Source organism: Cibotium barometz, chromosome 59 (assembly GCF_041138505.1).
Source record: "Cibotium barometz isolate CiBa-2024 chromosome 59, ASM4113850v1, whole genome shotgun sequence".
Taxonomy (NCBI): Eukaryota; Viridiplantae; Streptophyta; class Polypodiopsida; order Cyatheales; family Cibotiaceae; genus Cibotium; species Cibotium barometz.
The window spans coordinates 29,438,251-29,453,008 of NC_141104.1; the positions used below are offsets into that span (position 1 = coordinate 29,438,251).

At 44.1% G+C, this 14,758-nt stretch overlaps 1 protein-coding gene across 3 annotated transcripts in view; it reads left to right on the forward strand.

The window, feature by feature from the left end:
• The first annotated feature begins 331 nt into the window (after positions 1 to 331).
• UVH3 (5'-3' exonuclease family protein) overlaps positions 332 to 14,758 on the forward strand; it is a 34,867-nt gene continuing 20,440 nt past the window's right edge. Inside the window, exons 1-7 of one of the 3 annotated variants that reach the window (XM_086793487.1) lie at positions 332 to 789; positions 953 to 1,203; positions 2,028 to 2,224; positions 2,308 to 2,431; positions 2,548 to 2,625; positions 2,708 to 2,761; positions 2,854 to 4,635. In XM_086793487.1, coding sequence (XP_086649613.1) covers positions 702 to 789; positions 953 to 1,203; positions 2,028 to 2,224; positions 2,308 to 2,431; positions 2,548 to 2,625; positions 2,708 to 2,761; positions 2,854 to 4,635 — 2,574 coding nt within the window. In that variant the 5' untranslated portion in view covers positions 332 to 701. Of the gene's footprint in view, positions 790 to 952; positions 1,204 to 2,027; positions 2,225 to 2,307; positions 2,432 to 2,528; positions 2,762 to 2,853; positions 4,636 to 14,758 lie in introns of those variants that run through there. The other 2 variants (XM_086793488.1, XM_086793489.1) reach the window with 2 other exon arrangements.

A 14,758-nucleotide genomic window follows, 5' to 3' on the forward strand; every position in this document is an offset into this window, starting at 1 on the left:
GTGGAGAATGACATGGCTATATATACTTCGAACTACATCTGTAGTTCGGAGTAAGTAGTGAAAACTAGTACATCACATGATGACCATGTGGCCATAAGTTTTTGGTAATATATCTACTATTATGAAAAAGAAAGAGAGAATACATGTGTACTTGAATGTGTGCAAGAGAGGTTTGTATATGTGCACCTAATAGAGACATGAAAAGAATGCATGTGAAAGAGAGAGACACAAATATACATTTTTTTAAGAGAAACACATAAACACAAGCACACACACATATATATATATTTAAATATATATAAGAGAGTCACACATAGACACATATACACACATACACAAGTGTATACACACACGAGATGAAAAATAACATATAACTTTGTGTTTTCATCCCCACACGATGAAGAAGAACAACACACAACTTCACCAAGGCTATGCATAGTCAACTTTGCTATCGCAACTAGAAACAATCCAAGGCATCTCTGATCCTCAAACTCCATGACCCTGCGTAACGGCCCAAAACCCTCTCGGAAGAGGCACTGATCTCCCTCGGATCTCATAATAGACTGTACATTGACAAATGTAGTGTTTCTCTGTCTTTACCTCCTGGTAACATAGCTGACAAATGCGGTCATCCACGATCTGATGCACATATCGCCCAAACACACACGCACAAACGCTTGCAGAGCTGTTCCTTCTCGAAAATGGGAGTCCAAGGGCTTTGGGAGCTTCTTGCACCTGTGGGTCGCCGTGTCTCTGTGGAAGCTTTAGGCGGAAAAAAGCTTGCTATTGGTAAACGACTACCTGCAAAACCCTAATATGGCTCCATATACAGAAGCTCTATTGTTATCATGTTCAGAAAACCCTAAACCGCTCTCATTCGCCCACAGAAGCCATAGATTTATGTCGCAAACTGAATCCACTGAAGCCTTCCTGTTGATGGTTTTGTGCGCAGACGCCAGCATCTGGATAATTCAGTTTATGAAGGCCATGCGAGATGATAAAGGGGATATGATTAGGAATGCCCACTTGCTGGGTTTTTTCCGGCGCATCTGCAAGCTTCTGTATCTGAGAGCCAAGCCTGTGTTTGTGTTTGATGGTGGAACCCCAGCTCTGAAGAGGAGAACCGTGATTGCCAGACGCAGGCAGAGAGAAAGAGCCCAATCTAAGATCAGGAAAACTGCAGAAAAGCTGCTTCTAAATCATGTAAGGCCTCTTTCCTACGGTTTTATTGCTTTTCCTTCTAGGCAAAATAGGTCATCCCAGTTGAAACCCTAACTTCTTTGATTGAAACCCTAGCTGTTTTGATTTATGTAGCACTGATAATAGTGTTGGACCACTAGTGATTGCATTGTATAAACGCATTGGTTATGGAGTTGGAAACCTTAACTTTTTGATGTATGATCCAGATTTTCATTTGTACAAATGCATTGGTGATGAATTTGGAAACCCTAACATATTTGATGCTTGGAAGCATTGTGATGTGGTTGGAAACCCTAGTTTTCTCCAGAGATTACTATGCTAGAATGGTAGGGTCGGAAACTGTATCTTTTCCTATAAAGCATTGGAACCCCAAGGCTTTTCTAGGTGGAAGCATTGATGACAGGGTTGGCCTTTTTCTGTACATTATTTTGCAGTAATGCCAATTGATGGTGTTGGAAATTCCAGCTTGTTGTAGGTATTATTTTGCATGGAAGCGTTGGTGATGACATGTGAAACTCTAGCTTTTTCTGGAGTTTTTCCCACATGGAAGCATTGGTGATTGCATTGGAAACCTAGCCTTGTTCAGAGATTTTGCCACAGGGAAAAGCATTGGTGATGGCAATGAAAACCCTAGGGTTTTTAAGGTTTCATCTTTGATGATATCAAGGCCTCGCTTGTTGTAGACTTTGTGATGGGGCATTAAAAAAACTATAGCTGAAAGCCCTGTGTGGAAACTTGATGAAAATTTGCAGATAATTTTGGCAGCTTCAGGGAAATCACAAGTTCATAGGGCTTAATTTTAGATTATGCTTGATGGTGGTGGACAGCTGAGGACCCGGAAACTTGAAGAAATTGCTCAAAGCATCGGGCTGGCCCAGCTGGATAAGAAGCAAGAAAAGGGAAAGAGGAAGAGGGAGGAAGGAAGCAATGGCGATCCTAAGGATCACGGTGATGACGGTGATGTTGGTGTGAAGCAACCACCATTGTTTTCTCAAAAGCCTGCCATGACACACGACAACAGCATGTATGTGTCATTATTTGTCTCGTTGTATTGTTGGATGCTTTACTCTTTAGACATGTGAAATAGGCATGACTTGTATTTGCTAGGTGGACCGCTTCTTTGGCATCAGAAGTAGATGAGAAGGATGAGCAGCTCAATGCAACAGATGGCGGCATACCAGTTGTTGCAAGTGATGAGAGTGAAGATGAAAACGAGGAGTATTTCATGCTTGTAAGCGTTTACATGCGAGCAGCCTGCCTGTCTTTTTTTCATGTAGCAGTTCTGAGCACTTGGGTGCTGATCGTCTTCTCGGGTCCACTGATTTCAGCAAGACCTCATGTATGCAGCCACCTACGCAAGGACGTGTGGATCCAGCTGTGCTTGCATCGCTGCCCCCTTCTATGCAGCTTGACCTACTTGTGCAGGTACCATACCGGCTCTTTCTCATTTGATTATTGGGCACTAGGTGTAATATGCTTGCTGTTTGGAGTTTTTCTCGATGTGCAGATGCGAGAGCAGCTGGTAACAGACAACAGGAAAAAATTTCAGAAAGTTGCAAAGGTTTGGATCCAAATTTCTCCTCATTGTATTATGATACACTGTGAGGCTAGGCTATGGTGAGGAGCCTGAGTAATTGTTTCTTGAGTGCTCAGAATCCAGCATCCTTCTCTCAGTTGCAAATACAAGCATATTTGAAAACAGTGGCTTTTCGGCGTGATATCAATGAAGTGCAAAAGGCGGCTGCTGGAAAAGGCATCGGCGGGATACCCAGTGCTCGAATAGCATCCGAGGCAGATCGGGAGTACATTTTCTCAACTACTTTTCAGCCAGAGAAGCAAACAAATGGGGATGACAGGGAGGGAACAGCCAATGCTTCTGAATATGATCAAGATGATCTGGCTGCTTCTAGAAGAAACCAGTCACAAGGAAGGTTGCCCATAAGAAGAGAGATTGATCAAGGTGATATCCCATCAGAAGGGGTTGATTTGCAAAAGTCGTGTCCAGACAATGTGTTGGATGAGGATGATGGCTCCGAGGATAAGGATATCGAATGGGAGGATGGGGATGATGTCGTGGTTTCTGTGGAAAATCAGCCAATCAAAGGTGCTCCTATAACTATCGAGATTGATCAAAGTGATCTTTTGTCAGGAGGTATTGACTTGCAAAAGTTGTGTCCAGACACTGAGCATGGCGGTTCTGACGACAAGGATATTGAGTGGGAAGATGGTGTTGCTGCCATGCATTGCAAAGGTGGTGGCGTTCTATGTGTGGATGAAAATGCAGCTCCTTTGACAGGTGCTGGAGACAGCGAGGTTGAATGGGAAGATGGAAGCGGATCTTTTAATTCAAAAAGAATGGATGGCTGCATGGGTAGTGATGATATGGTTGGCAGTACAATAATGGAGATTGAAGCAGCAGAGCTAGAGGAAGCAATACGTCGAAGTCTGGAGGATTCGGGGGTTGGTAGAGCGCCCAAGTTGGTGATCAGAGAGGAAGAAGCCACGGTGTCAAAACAAAATGAGGTGCCGCTCACTAATGTTGCTGTGACCACCACACCTGACTCTGAAGAGGGATTTTTAGCTCGTGAAAGAGACAGAAAGGGAAAAGCTATTGTTGACGACTACCAAGTAGTGTGTATACAGAATAATCAGTCATTGCCAGTGGAAACTAATCAATCACGGAGAGTTTTTCCTCTTGAATCAGTAAATGCAGGTAGTTGCAAACTGGTATCAGAGGAAAATAAAGCTGTCCTTACAGAAGCACATGTGTCTGCTGTTTCCGAAAAAGCATTACAAGCATACTTCAATGATCAAACCACAAATTTTGTGCAGCCAGAAGGTAGCAGTGAGAAGAAAGTGGATGCCAGCACGGGTGAAGTTGAAAGTGGGGAAAGTTTGTATGAGCAGAAGCTAAGCACTCAGCATTCTACTCCCTGTTCTTCTCATTTGAATTTAGAGCAGGTACTTGGAGGTCAAGAGAGGAAGGAGTTGGAAGAAAAGTCACAAAATGATGGGAAACTGTATGCAAATGTCAACTGCAATGAAGGTTCTGATGCAGGTACTGACATGGTTCCAGAGCATGAACAAAGAAGTGATTTACAGCCTCCAAGGGTAGGTAGCTATAGCTCTGATGTGTTTTTTGAAGATGATCAGTTGGAAGAGGCTTTGCTTAAGGAGGCAGAGGAACTTGACCATCACAAGGAGCGAGAAGCTTTTGCGAAGCAGGAAAAAGATTTTTTGACTGAGAGGGAGGAGCTATCCCGCCAACAAGCAGAGCTGCAAGCCGAAATGGAAGCTGAGCAAGCTGCTATACAAGCTGACTTGCAAGATGAAAGGGATCTCTTACTACAAGAGGAGATGGAACTGCGTGCCTCTCAGCGGAAAAATGAAAGAAATGCGGAGTCTGTGACTGGAGAAATGTTCTCGGAATGCCAGGTAGCACACATTGGAAGAGTTCTTGCTTTGCTCTTAAAAGTCATTTATTTTTCTTTTCAACTGTGAAAAGCTTTATAATTTAATATGGTCCTTTTAACTTGCCTCACTAGAAACTATGTAAAATAACCACCTTATTTGTGGTGTGAAACGCTGAGGAGCACTGAAAAGGGATCATGAATTTAACGGTTGTCAAATGCTGATGTGACAAGAGATGTAGGTGAACATTTTATTTTCTATTGTCGGAACACTCCAAACAGAACAGAGGGTGTTTGCATCTGCACCTTGGTTTATTGTAAAAGCTTCTCTTTGAATAAAGTCCCTACAGGGGGCGGACAGTCTGGCTCAGTGTGGTGTTATTTTATTGTTTATGGTTCTTCCGCTGTGTTTTCATGCTCTGACTGGTATTTGAAGTGTTGGTTTATTGTTCCGGGTCCCCGATTCTGGTGATAGTGTATAAGAGTCTAAGAACCCTATGCCAACCCACATGAGCAGGTCAGTCATCATAGCTATCCTACTCAGCACATGGACCATCAACTAGACAAGCATGGAGAGCATTAACAACCTCCACATTGTTGTCGGCAGCCTATATGAGCCTTCAAACAGCAGTAAGTCGGCCATCATCCAGTCCATCACAATAAGTCGGCCAGCACCTGTTGGTCATGTCCACTCCCGACTAGTTCAGGTGTGAACCCAGCTTACTGACGGGCACTTTTTTCCTGTGATTGGACACAGGTTTTTTTCGCGTGTGAACACTTATGTGTGTTGGGCACTTAGTGTGTAACTCCCGGCGGGTGCCCGGGGGACTAGGGCCTTTGACACACTTGTTGATAGGGCCTTTGACACACTTGTTGATACCATCAATGCATATTAAAACATTTAAACATGGCCAGAGCCTTAACACATATCCATCATCACTTTGCATAAGACATAAAGCTGGACAAAACATCCACAAATGCTGAAAATGGAGCTTGCACGTGTGACACCGCATAGAGGCCAGAATGGGCCGACCCCCCCCTTGGAGTATTTTATTACCCAAGGAGAATAATATCATGTACACGCTTTGAGGGCCTTACTCTCCCCACGGGAGATGCCGGATTATCCCTATACAAATGCCATAACACAGCCCAACACAAGGCTACCAAGCCGGAACATAGGCTGTAAAAATGCCGAGCCAACAATATAATCCATATACCTCCGTGTGGGTACTGATTCTTCCCCAAAAACCACGGGTCTTCATGCAATAGAGCTGGTACAGCAAGTACAACTCTCCATTCAGCCGGTACAGCAGGTACAATGGTTGGTACAGCAAGTACAGTGGTTGGTACAGCAAGTACAATGGCTGGTACAGCTGGTACGGTGGCTGGTACAATAGGTACAACAAGTACAAATGCTGGTATAGTAGGTACAATGACTCATACAGCAGGTACAGCCGGTAAATTGGGTGACATTGGTCACAATCAAGATCAATTTGCAAGAAATTGGATGTCGAAATTTGGGGCTTTTGATGTAATTGTGCAATTAAGCAGTCATACATGCTGTATGATGTGAGAAATCGCACATTCGGGCAAAATTGCAGCAAATTGCAGTGCAAATCAAGGGACTTTTGTGCCGATTTGGTTGATTTGCATGCAGGCACTCGCATTTGATGCTTTGGGCAATGTGTTGATGCCTGACAAGCACTCAATGTGCCTGTAAATCAAGGGGCTTTCATGTATTGGATGTATATGTGGCCTGGGGGAAGCATCGTGAAGACTCTGGATGCCTGGATGCCTTCATGTGCGTTAATGTACCATGTATGATCAGAAATTGATCTTAAATCAAGGGGCTTTTCAAGATTTTATGCTTGTTGAGCTTGGCAAAGCAGCAGGCAAGACTTTTATGCCTTGAATCCTCAGAAATCAGCTTGCAGTCAAGGGGCTTTTGCCCAATTTCTATTCGGGACTGTTGTATGCAGTGTTCGGGACTGTAAAAGTCTGATTTTCACTCATTTGGACAGCCAGGAGAGCATTTATTGCTGCTGTACTTGCTGGTACAGATTTGGTACAGCTCTGTACAAGTTTTGGCATGGCTGCACATTGATTTGAGTGAGCAAAAGGCTCAATTTCAGCTGCTGTAATTGCCGGTACAGGTTTGGTACATCATTGGTGAGCACTTGGTACTGTTGTACAGTACTTTGTAAGGGCAACAGAGCACATTTAAGGTGCTGTCCTAAATCTGCAGCAACCAGATTTTGGTGATTTCATCACATACAGTAGGAGTAAAGTTGCATTTGTGCTTCCGCAGTGGGAGATAAACTTTGGGAGAACAACTGTGAGCGCTTTGTGTGCTTTTGGTGCAGTGTTTGCACATTTTGCAGGGAGTCAGGCATTGACAGGTTGCACATTGCTATGGCAACCACAGGTGAGAGCTCTTCATTGCTTCACATCAAGAAGCTTGAAGGCTCACATAACTATGATATTTGGCAAACCCAGTGCTATAATGTGTTGCTCCAGAAGAAGCAGCAAAAGCCTATCAAAGAAAGGGGTGTAATGCCCGCTTCTCTTACTGCTGAAGAGTGGGAAGATATGGATGAGCTGGCAAGATCTACTATCATGTTGTCTGTGTCAGACTCTTTACTTTTCAGCATTCGTGAAGAGAAGACTGCTTGGGGAATGTGGCAAAGATTGCAGGACTTGTATGCCCAGCAAAGTGCCTCAAGCAAGTGTATTGGTTGAAGAAACTCATAGGTCTTCAGATGAAGGAAGGGGCGTCTATGACAGCCCATCTAAATGAGTTTAATGGTATTGTCAGCCAAGTTATAAATCAAAAGTTGGCAATGGACGATGAGTTCAAAGCCACTTTTCTCTTATGCACTTTGCCAGAGAGTTGGGACACATTCAGGACAGCCACTAGCAATTCGAATGCTATGCTGTCATATGCAGATGTTGAGGGTGCTCTTCTTCAAGAAGAGATGAACAGGAAAAACAACTCTGTTGGAAAGTCCAATGCAATGAATGCACGTGGGAGATCCCAGCAAAGGGGTAAAAGCCAAGAACGGGTAAGGAGCAAGTCTCGCTCCAAAAAGGACTTGGAATGCCATTATTGTGGCAAGAAGGGACACATCAAAAAGCAATGCTACAAATGGAAAAATGATCAAAAGGAAAAGGGAAAAGGCAAAGACAAAGACAAAGATGAAGCCAAAGGGCAAAAGTGGAGTCAAGATTGAAGAAGTCAATGTGTCACATGCAGGTGACAGTGAGGATGAGGTCCTATTTACGTCTTCACTTGATGCCCATTCACTTCTTACAGGTGGTCATGGTATGCACTCATGGATCATTGATTCAGGTGCCTCCTTTCATGTCACAGGTTGCAGAGACTTGTTTGTCAGGTATACTGCTGGCAATGAAGGAGTAGTTTATTTGGGTGATAACCATGCATGCAAGATTCTTGGCAGAGGTGATGTGAGGCTTGTGTTTTCAGATGGCTCACAGCTTATGCTCCATGATGTCAGGCATGTGCCTGAGATCAAGAAGAACCTGCTTTCTATTGGACAGCTTGATGATGTTGATTATGTTACCACATTTGGTCGTGGAAAGTGGAAGATTAGTAAGGGCTCAGTGGTTGTTGCCAGAGGCTCTAAGGTGGACACTCTTTACTTCATGCATGCAGGTGTTTGTCACCATGCTAATGTAAATGCAATCGAGCTGCCGGAAATCTCTATGTGGCATAGCCGGTTGGGACACATGAGTGTCAAGGGAATGGAGCAATTGTCTCGTTTGGGTTACTTGCCTTCTCTAAAGTTTTCAAGTTTTCAGTTTTGTGAGCATTGTATATATGGTAGGCAACTACAGTGCCCCCACAAGAAAGCTCTTGGACAGAAAGATGCTCAGTTAGAGCTTGTGCATACAGATGTATGTGAGATGCCTCAGCTTTCTTTGGGAGGGGCAAAATATTTTGTGTCTTTTATTGATGATGCCACACGAAAGGTGTGGGTTTATCCTCTTCGCTTGAAGAGTGATACATTCTCAGTGTTTCAGAAGTTTGTTGCCCATGTTGAGAATCAAACTGGCAAAACACTGAAGGCTTTGCGTTCCGACAATGGTGGAGAGTATATGTCCAAACAGTTTCAGGTCTTTTGTGATGCTAAAGGCATCAAGAGGGAGCTCTCTACTCCTTATGATCCTCCACAAAACGGGACAGCAGAGAGGATGAACAGGACCATACATGAGAAGGTCCGTTCTATGTTGTCACATGCTGCATTACCTCATGGTTTTTGGGATGAAGCTGTTATGACAGCCGTTCATCTTATAAATAGGTCACCTAACACGAGGCTTGGTGGAAAAGTGCCAGAGGAAGTATGGACAGGGAAGCCTCCGTCATACAAGCACTTGAGAGTGTTTGGTCGCGTTGCGTACGTGCACATACCCATGGAAATGCGCACCAAACTTGATCCTAAGTCTCACAAATGCATATTCCTAGGATATGGTGACAGAGGTGAAATGGGGTATAGACTTTGGGATCCCGTGAATAGAAAGATTATACGCAGCAATGATGTCATTTTTGATGAAACATGCATGTATAAGGAGCCTGCAAGGCAACAGGAGCCTGGCAGAGTCATCTTTGATGATGATGGACATCATGGACAACAACCAAGGGCTGTAAATCAGCCATTACAGCAGCAAAACCAGCCCTTAAATGGTGCTGAAAATGGTCCAAATGGACAGCCAGAGATGGCAGAAGATATCCCTATGGATATACCACAGTTAGAGGAGATACCGGGCATGATTTTTCAGCCTTATGGCATGGAACAGGAGCCACCAATGGGTGATATGCAGGCTGGACAGCAACCTGCAAATGATGGTCATTGGGTACGGAGGTCCACAAGACCCTCCAGAGCCCCTGACAGGTTTGTTCCAGGGGTTGACTACTTGATGCTCACTGACTGTGGGGAGCCCTCATGTTATAAGGAGGCTTTACAGAGGGCAGACAAAGCTCTTTGGGAGCGTGCCATGAAGTCAGAGATGGATTCTCTGCACAAAAATGGAACATGGAAGTTGGTGCATTTACCTGCAGGCAAGAAGGTTTTGCCATGCAAGTGGGTTTACAGGCTCAAAGTTGCACCAGATGCTAAGCCAAGATACAAAGCCAGGTTAGTGGCTAAGGGCTTCAAGCAGGAATATGGTGTGGACTTTGATGAGATCTTCTCTCCGGTGGTCAAAATGACCACACTTAGAGCTGTGTTGGCTTTGGTTGCTCATGATGATCTGGATTTGATTTAGATGGATGTGAAAACTGCTTTTCTTCACGGTGATCTCCATGAGGAGATATATATGCAACAGCCAGAGAGTTATGCAGTAAGTGGAAAGGAGAAGCTTGTATGCAAGTGTCACCAGCCTGGACATTTCCCAGTCTGAAAGAGGTCTGGTGGACTCCAGGATGTTTAAATATTTGGACAAGCTTTGGGAATGGGGGATTATCCTAGAATACAAAGGACCACACTCCTAAAATTTAGGAGAGTTGCTATTTTTGGCCCGACTCCGATGGAAATTCTGTTCGCGTCATTACATCTGGAATTGAGCAGATACCAAGAGTTGGCAAAGTGCCTATGACAGAATGTTTACCAGTTGGGATATTTTTAGAGGTAAAGATTATGGAAGGACCCATCTCTTAGATTGGGACATGTGGCAAGAAAGTGGACCAAAGTGAGACAAGTGGCCTGACACTTGTTAGAAAAAGGATCAAAGTGAGACAAGTGGCCTCACACTTGTCATTTCAGCTATTGTGTGGCTCTCCACTTGTCATTGTAGCCTTCTCTTGCCATTTTAGCTCATGGGAGGCCCAAATCTATAAATTGGAGCCCTCTCTCTTCATTAATAGAGGCTCTCTTGCTGCACACTAGCCTCTACCACCGTTGAAGGTTTCTCTAATGATGGCTACTCTCTTTCTCGCTCGCTTGAAGGCTGCCCATGAAGAATACCGGCTGTTGGGGACTGTTTTGGAGGCTTCCATCGCGAAGAAATACTGAAGGCAAGGGTATTCAATCATTTATTATGATTTCTAGCCATTGTATGTGTTGTACCAGCATTTGTACTTGCTGTACCAGCCACCGTACCGGCTGTACCAGCCAATGTACTTGTTGTACCAGCCACTGTACCTGTTGTACCTGCCACCGTACCGGCTGTACCAGTCACTATACTTGCTGTACCAGCCACTGTACCTACTGTACCAGCATTTGTACTTGCTGTACCTACTGTACCAGCCACTGTACCGGCTGTATCAGCCATTGTACCTGCTGTACCGGCTGAATGGAGAGTTGTACTTGCTGTACCCTCTCTATTGCATGAAGACCCGTGGTTTTTGGGGAAGAATCAGTACCCACACGGAGGTATATGGATTATATTGTTGGCTCGGCATTTCTACAGCCTATGTTCCGGCTTGGTTGCCTCGTGTTGGGCTGTGTTATGGCATTTGTATATGGATAATCCGGCATCTCCCGTGGGGAGAGTAAGGCCCTCAAAGCTTGTACATGATATTATTCTCCTTGGGTAATAAAATACTCCAAGGGGGGGGGTCGGCCCATTCCGGCCTCTATGCGGTGTCACACGTGCAAGCTCCATTTTCAGCATTTGTGGTCCTTTGTATTCTAGGATAATCCCCCATTCCCAAAGCTTGTACTTTCCAAATATTTAAACATCCTGGAGTCCACCAGACCTCTTTCAGACTGGGAAATGTCCAGGCTGGTGACATCCTCCCCAACTTCTTAAAAGTTGTCCGCAACTTTAAGCTTCAAGCCATATATTCAAGATATAATCATGTCCCATCGATTGGGCGAGACGAGACAATCTCAAAAATCCAATATAACTGAAGAATCCATGTCCCAAAGAAATGGGTGAGACTAAATAAGTCTCCATAATACCAATATCAAAATCATGTCCCAAGATAAATGGGTGAGACAAAAACAGTCCCATAAGTCCAGATATCATAATCATGTCCCAAGATAAATGGGCGAGACAAATCAGCCCCATAAATCTAGATATCATAATCCATGTCCCAAGTAAATGGGCGAGACAAAACAGTCCCATAAGTCCAGATATCATAATCCATGTAGATCACCAAGGATCTGCCTTGACGCCCGGCCCGACTTCAGTGCCCATATTCTCTACCATTGGCTCTATGTTCTACCAAGCAAGGTAGCAACATCTTGAAGAGCACTTAGGACAAGAGAAATACTACACAAGGCGGCTAAACAAGGAGTCCTAAAAACAATCACTCGTCGCAGGCATAGATAACCTGGTGTTCCATACGCATTTCTGCTACACATAGTTTATAGGCATTTCGGCCACCAATAGTTTGTAGGCATTTCGGCCACCAATAGTTTGTAGGCATTTCGGCCACCAACTCACACTACCCTCTCAAGTGTCCATGTTCCCTTCCATCTGCTCTCTATTGTTCCACCCTCACATGGTAGAAACAATCTTCAAGAGAGCACGTAGGACAAGAGAACACTACACAGGGTATGTTGTGCTTGTCACTACCCTTTGAAGTGCCCATGTTCGCTTCCATCTGCTCTCTATTGTTCCATCCACACATGGTAGAAACAATCTTCAAGAGAGCACGTAGGACAAGAGAACACGACACAAGGTAAGTGAACCATGAGTTCCATAAGTCCAATGCATCCCAAATAAAAGGAGCCATAAACATAATCCATAAACCTGAGGATGGATCCAAATTCCTAGAAAAGAAGTCCAAGAATCCATACACCTGTATACCATAATCCTTGTATACCATAACTCTTACCACATACTCCGTGCTAACCACACACCTTGGAGTAGAGGTGGACTTTATCCATAAAAGCATCATATCCATGAGATATCCAAAGATTTCTTCTCTATAAACTCGGATAGATTCGTCCATAGAAATTGCTTGTGAAGCCCAATATCTATATAAATCTCGTCCAACAAAGAAATCTCCATAGATATAATCCATCCCAATAAAGAGAGCCATGAAAAGAATTCATCCCATTAAAGGGAGCCATAAACAATGTTTCCCTGAAACCATCTCAAGGCAAACAACAACACCTTTCTCCTTGCATAGCTATACAAGGGTTAGTGAACATCAAAAACACTTCATAGTAAATAGCCAACGCACCAACTTTGCAAACTCAAAGTATACTTAGCTTTTCTTTGCCAGGTTGGTCATGAAGCCAAAAGAAATATCTCGTCACCATATCCTTCAGATATCCTGAGATATATCTCCATATAGCTTTCCTGTAAGCTTGATAATATAATCCACAATATTCATATGGAAAGAGTGCTAGTGCACATAAAGCCAACTCCATACTTTCAAGATAAATTTTGTGAATTCATAAATCCTTAGATCAACAAGCTGTCTACTGCTCATGCTCTTGCTTCATAAGCTATGAAGCGGTTAGCCATGCTTAACAGCAATGATGGTAAGTGTGGTCCCCACTTGAGATCTTTTCTCTTCCTTATTGATAGAAGGAAGCCTCCGCTTCCAAGGAAGTCTATGCTCTGATACCAATGTAACTCGCAGCGGCGGTGCCCGGGGGACTAGGGCCTTTGACACACTTGTTGATACCATCAATGCATATTAAAACATTTAAACATGGCCACAGCCTTAACACATATCCATCATCACTTTGCATAAAACATAAAAATTTAGGAGAGTTGCTATTTTTGGCCCGACTCCGATGGAAATTCTGTTCGCGTCATTACATCTGGAATTGAGCAGATACCAAGAGTTGGCAAAGTGCCTATGACAGAATGTTTACCAGTTGGGATATTTTTAGAGGTAAAGATTATGGAAGGACCCATCTCTTAGATTGGGACATGTGGCAAGAAAGTGGACCAAAGTGAGACAAGTGGCCTGACACTTGTTAGAAAAAGGATCAAAGTGAGACAAGTGGCCTCACACTTGTCATTTCAGCTATTGTGTGGCTCTCCACTTGTCATTGTAGCCTTCTCTTGCCATTTTAGCTCATGGGAGGCCCAAATCTATAAATTGGAGCCCTCTCTCTTCATTAATAGAGGCTCTCTTGCTGCACACTAGCCTCTACCACCGTTGAAGGTTTCTCTAATGATGGCTACTCTCTTTCTCGCTCGCTTGAAGGCTGCCCATGAAGAATACCGGCTGTTGGGGACTGTTTTGGAGGCTTCCATCGCGAAGAAATACTGAAGGCAAGGGTATTCAATCATTTATTATGATTTCTAGCCATTGTATGTGTTGTACCAGCATTTGTACTTGCTGTACCAGCCATCGTACCGGCTGTACCAGCCAATGTACTTGTTGTACCAGCCATTGTACCTACTTTACCTGCTGTACCAGCCACCGTACCGGCTGTACCAGTCACTATACTTGCTGTACCAGCCACTGTACCTGCTGTACCAGCATTTGTACTTGTACCTACTGTACCAGCCACTGTACCGGCTGTATCAGCCATTGTACCTGCTGTACCGGCTGAATGGAGAGTTGTACTTGCTGTACCCTCTCTATTGCATGAAGACCCGTGGTTTTTGGGGAAGAATCAGTACCCACACGGAGGTATATGGATTATATTGTTGGCTCGGCATTTCTACAGCCTATGTTCCGGCTTGGTTGCCTCGTGTTGGGCTGTGTTATGGCATTTGTATATGGATAATCCGGCATCTCCCGTGGGGAGAGTAAGGCCCTCAAAGCTTGTACATGATATTATTCTCCTTGGGTAGTAAAATACTCCAAGGGGGGGGGTCGGCCCATTCCGGCCTCTATGCGGTGTCACACGTGCAAGCTCCATTTTCAGCATTTGTGGATGTTTTGTCCAGCTTTATGTTTTATGCAAAGTGATGATGGATATGTGTTAAGGCTGTGGCCATGTTTAAATGTTTTAATATGCATTGATGGTATCAACAAGTGTGTCAAAGGCCCTAGTCCCCCGGGCACCGCCGCTGCGAGTTACAGCAAGCTGAAAAAGAGTCTTTATGGGCTCAAACAGGCACCAAGGGAATGGTATCACAAATTTGATACATTCATGAAATCCCAGAATTTCAGGAGAAGTGACATAGATCACTGCTTGTACACCAAGAAAGCTTTGGATGGCAGTCTATTGATCCTCATCTTGTATGTTGATGATATGTTGATTGCCGGG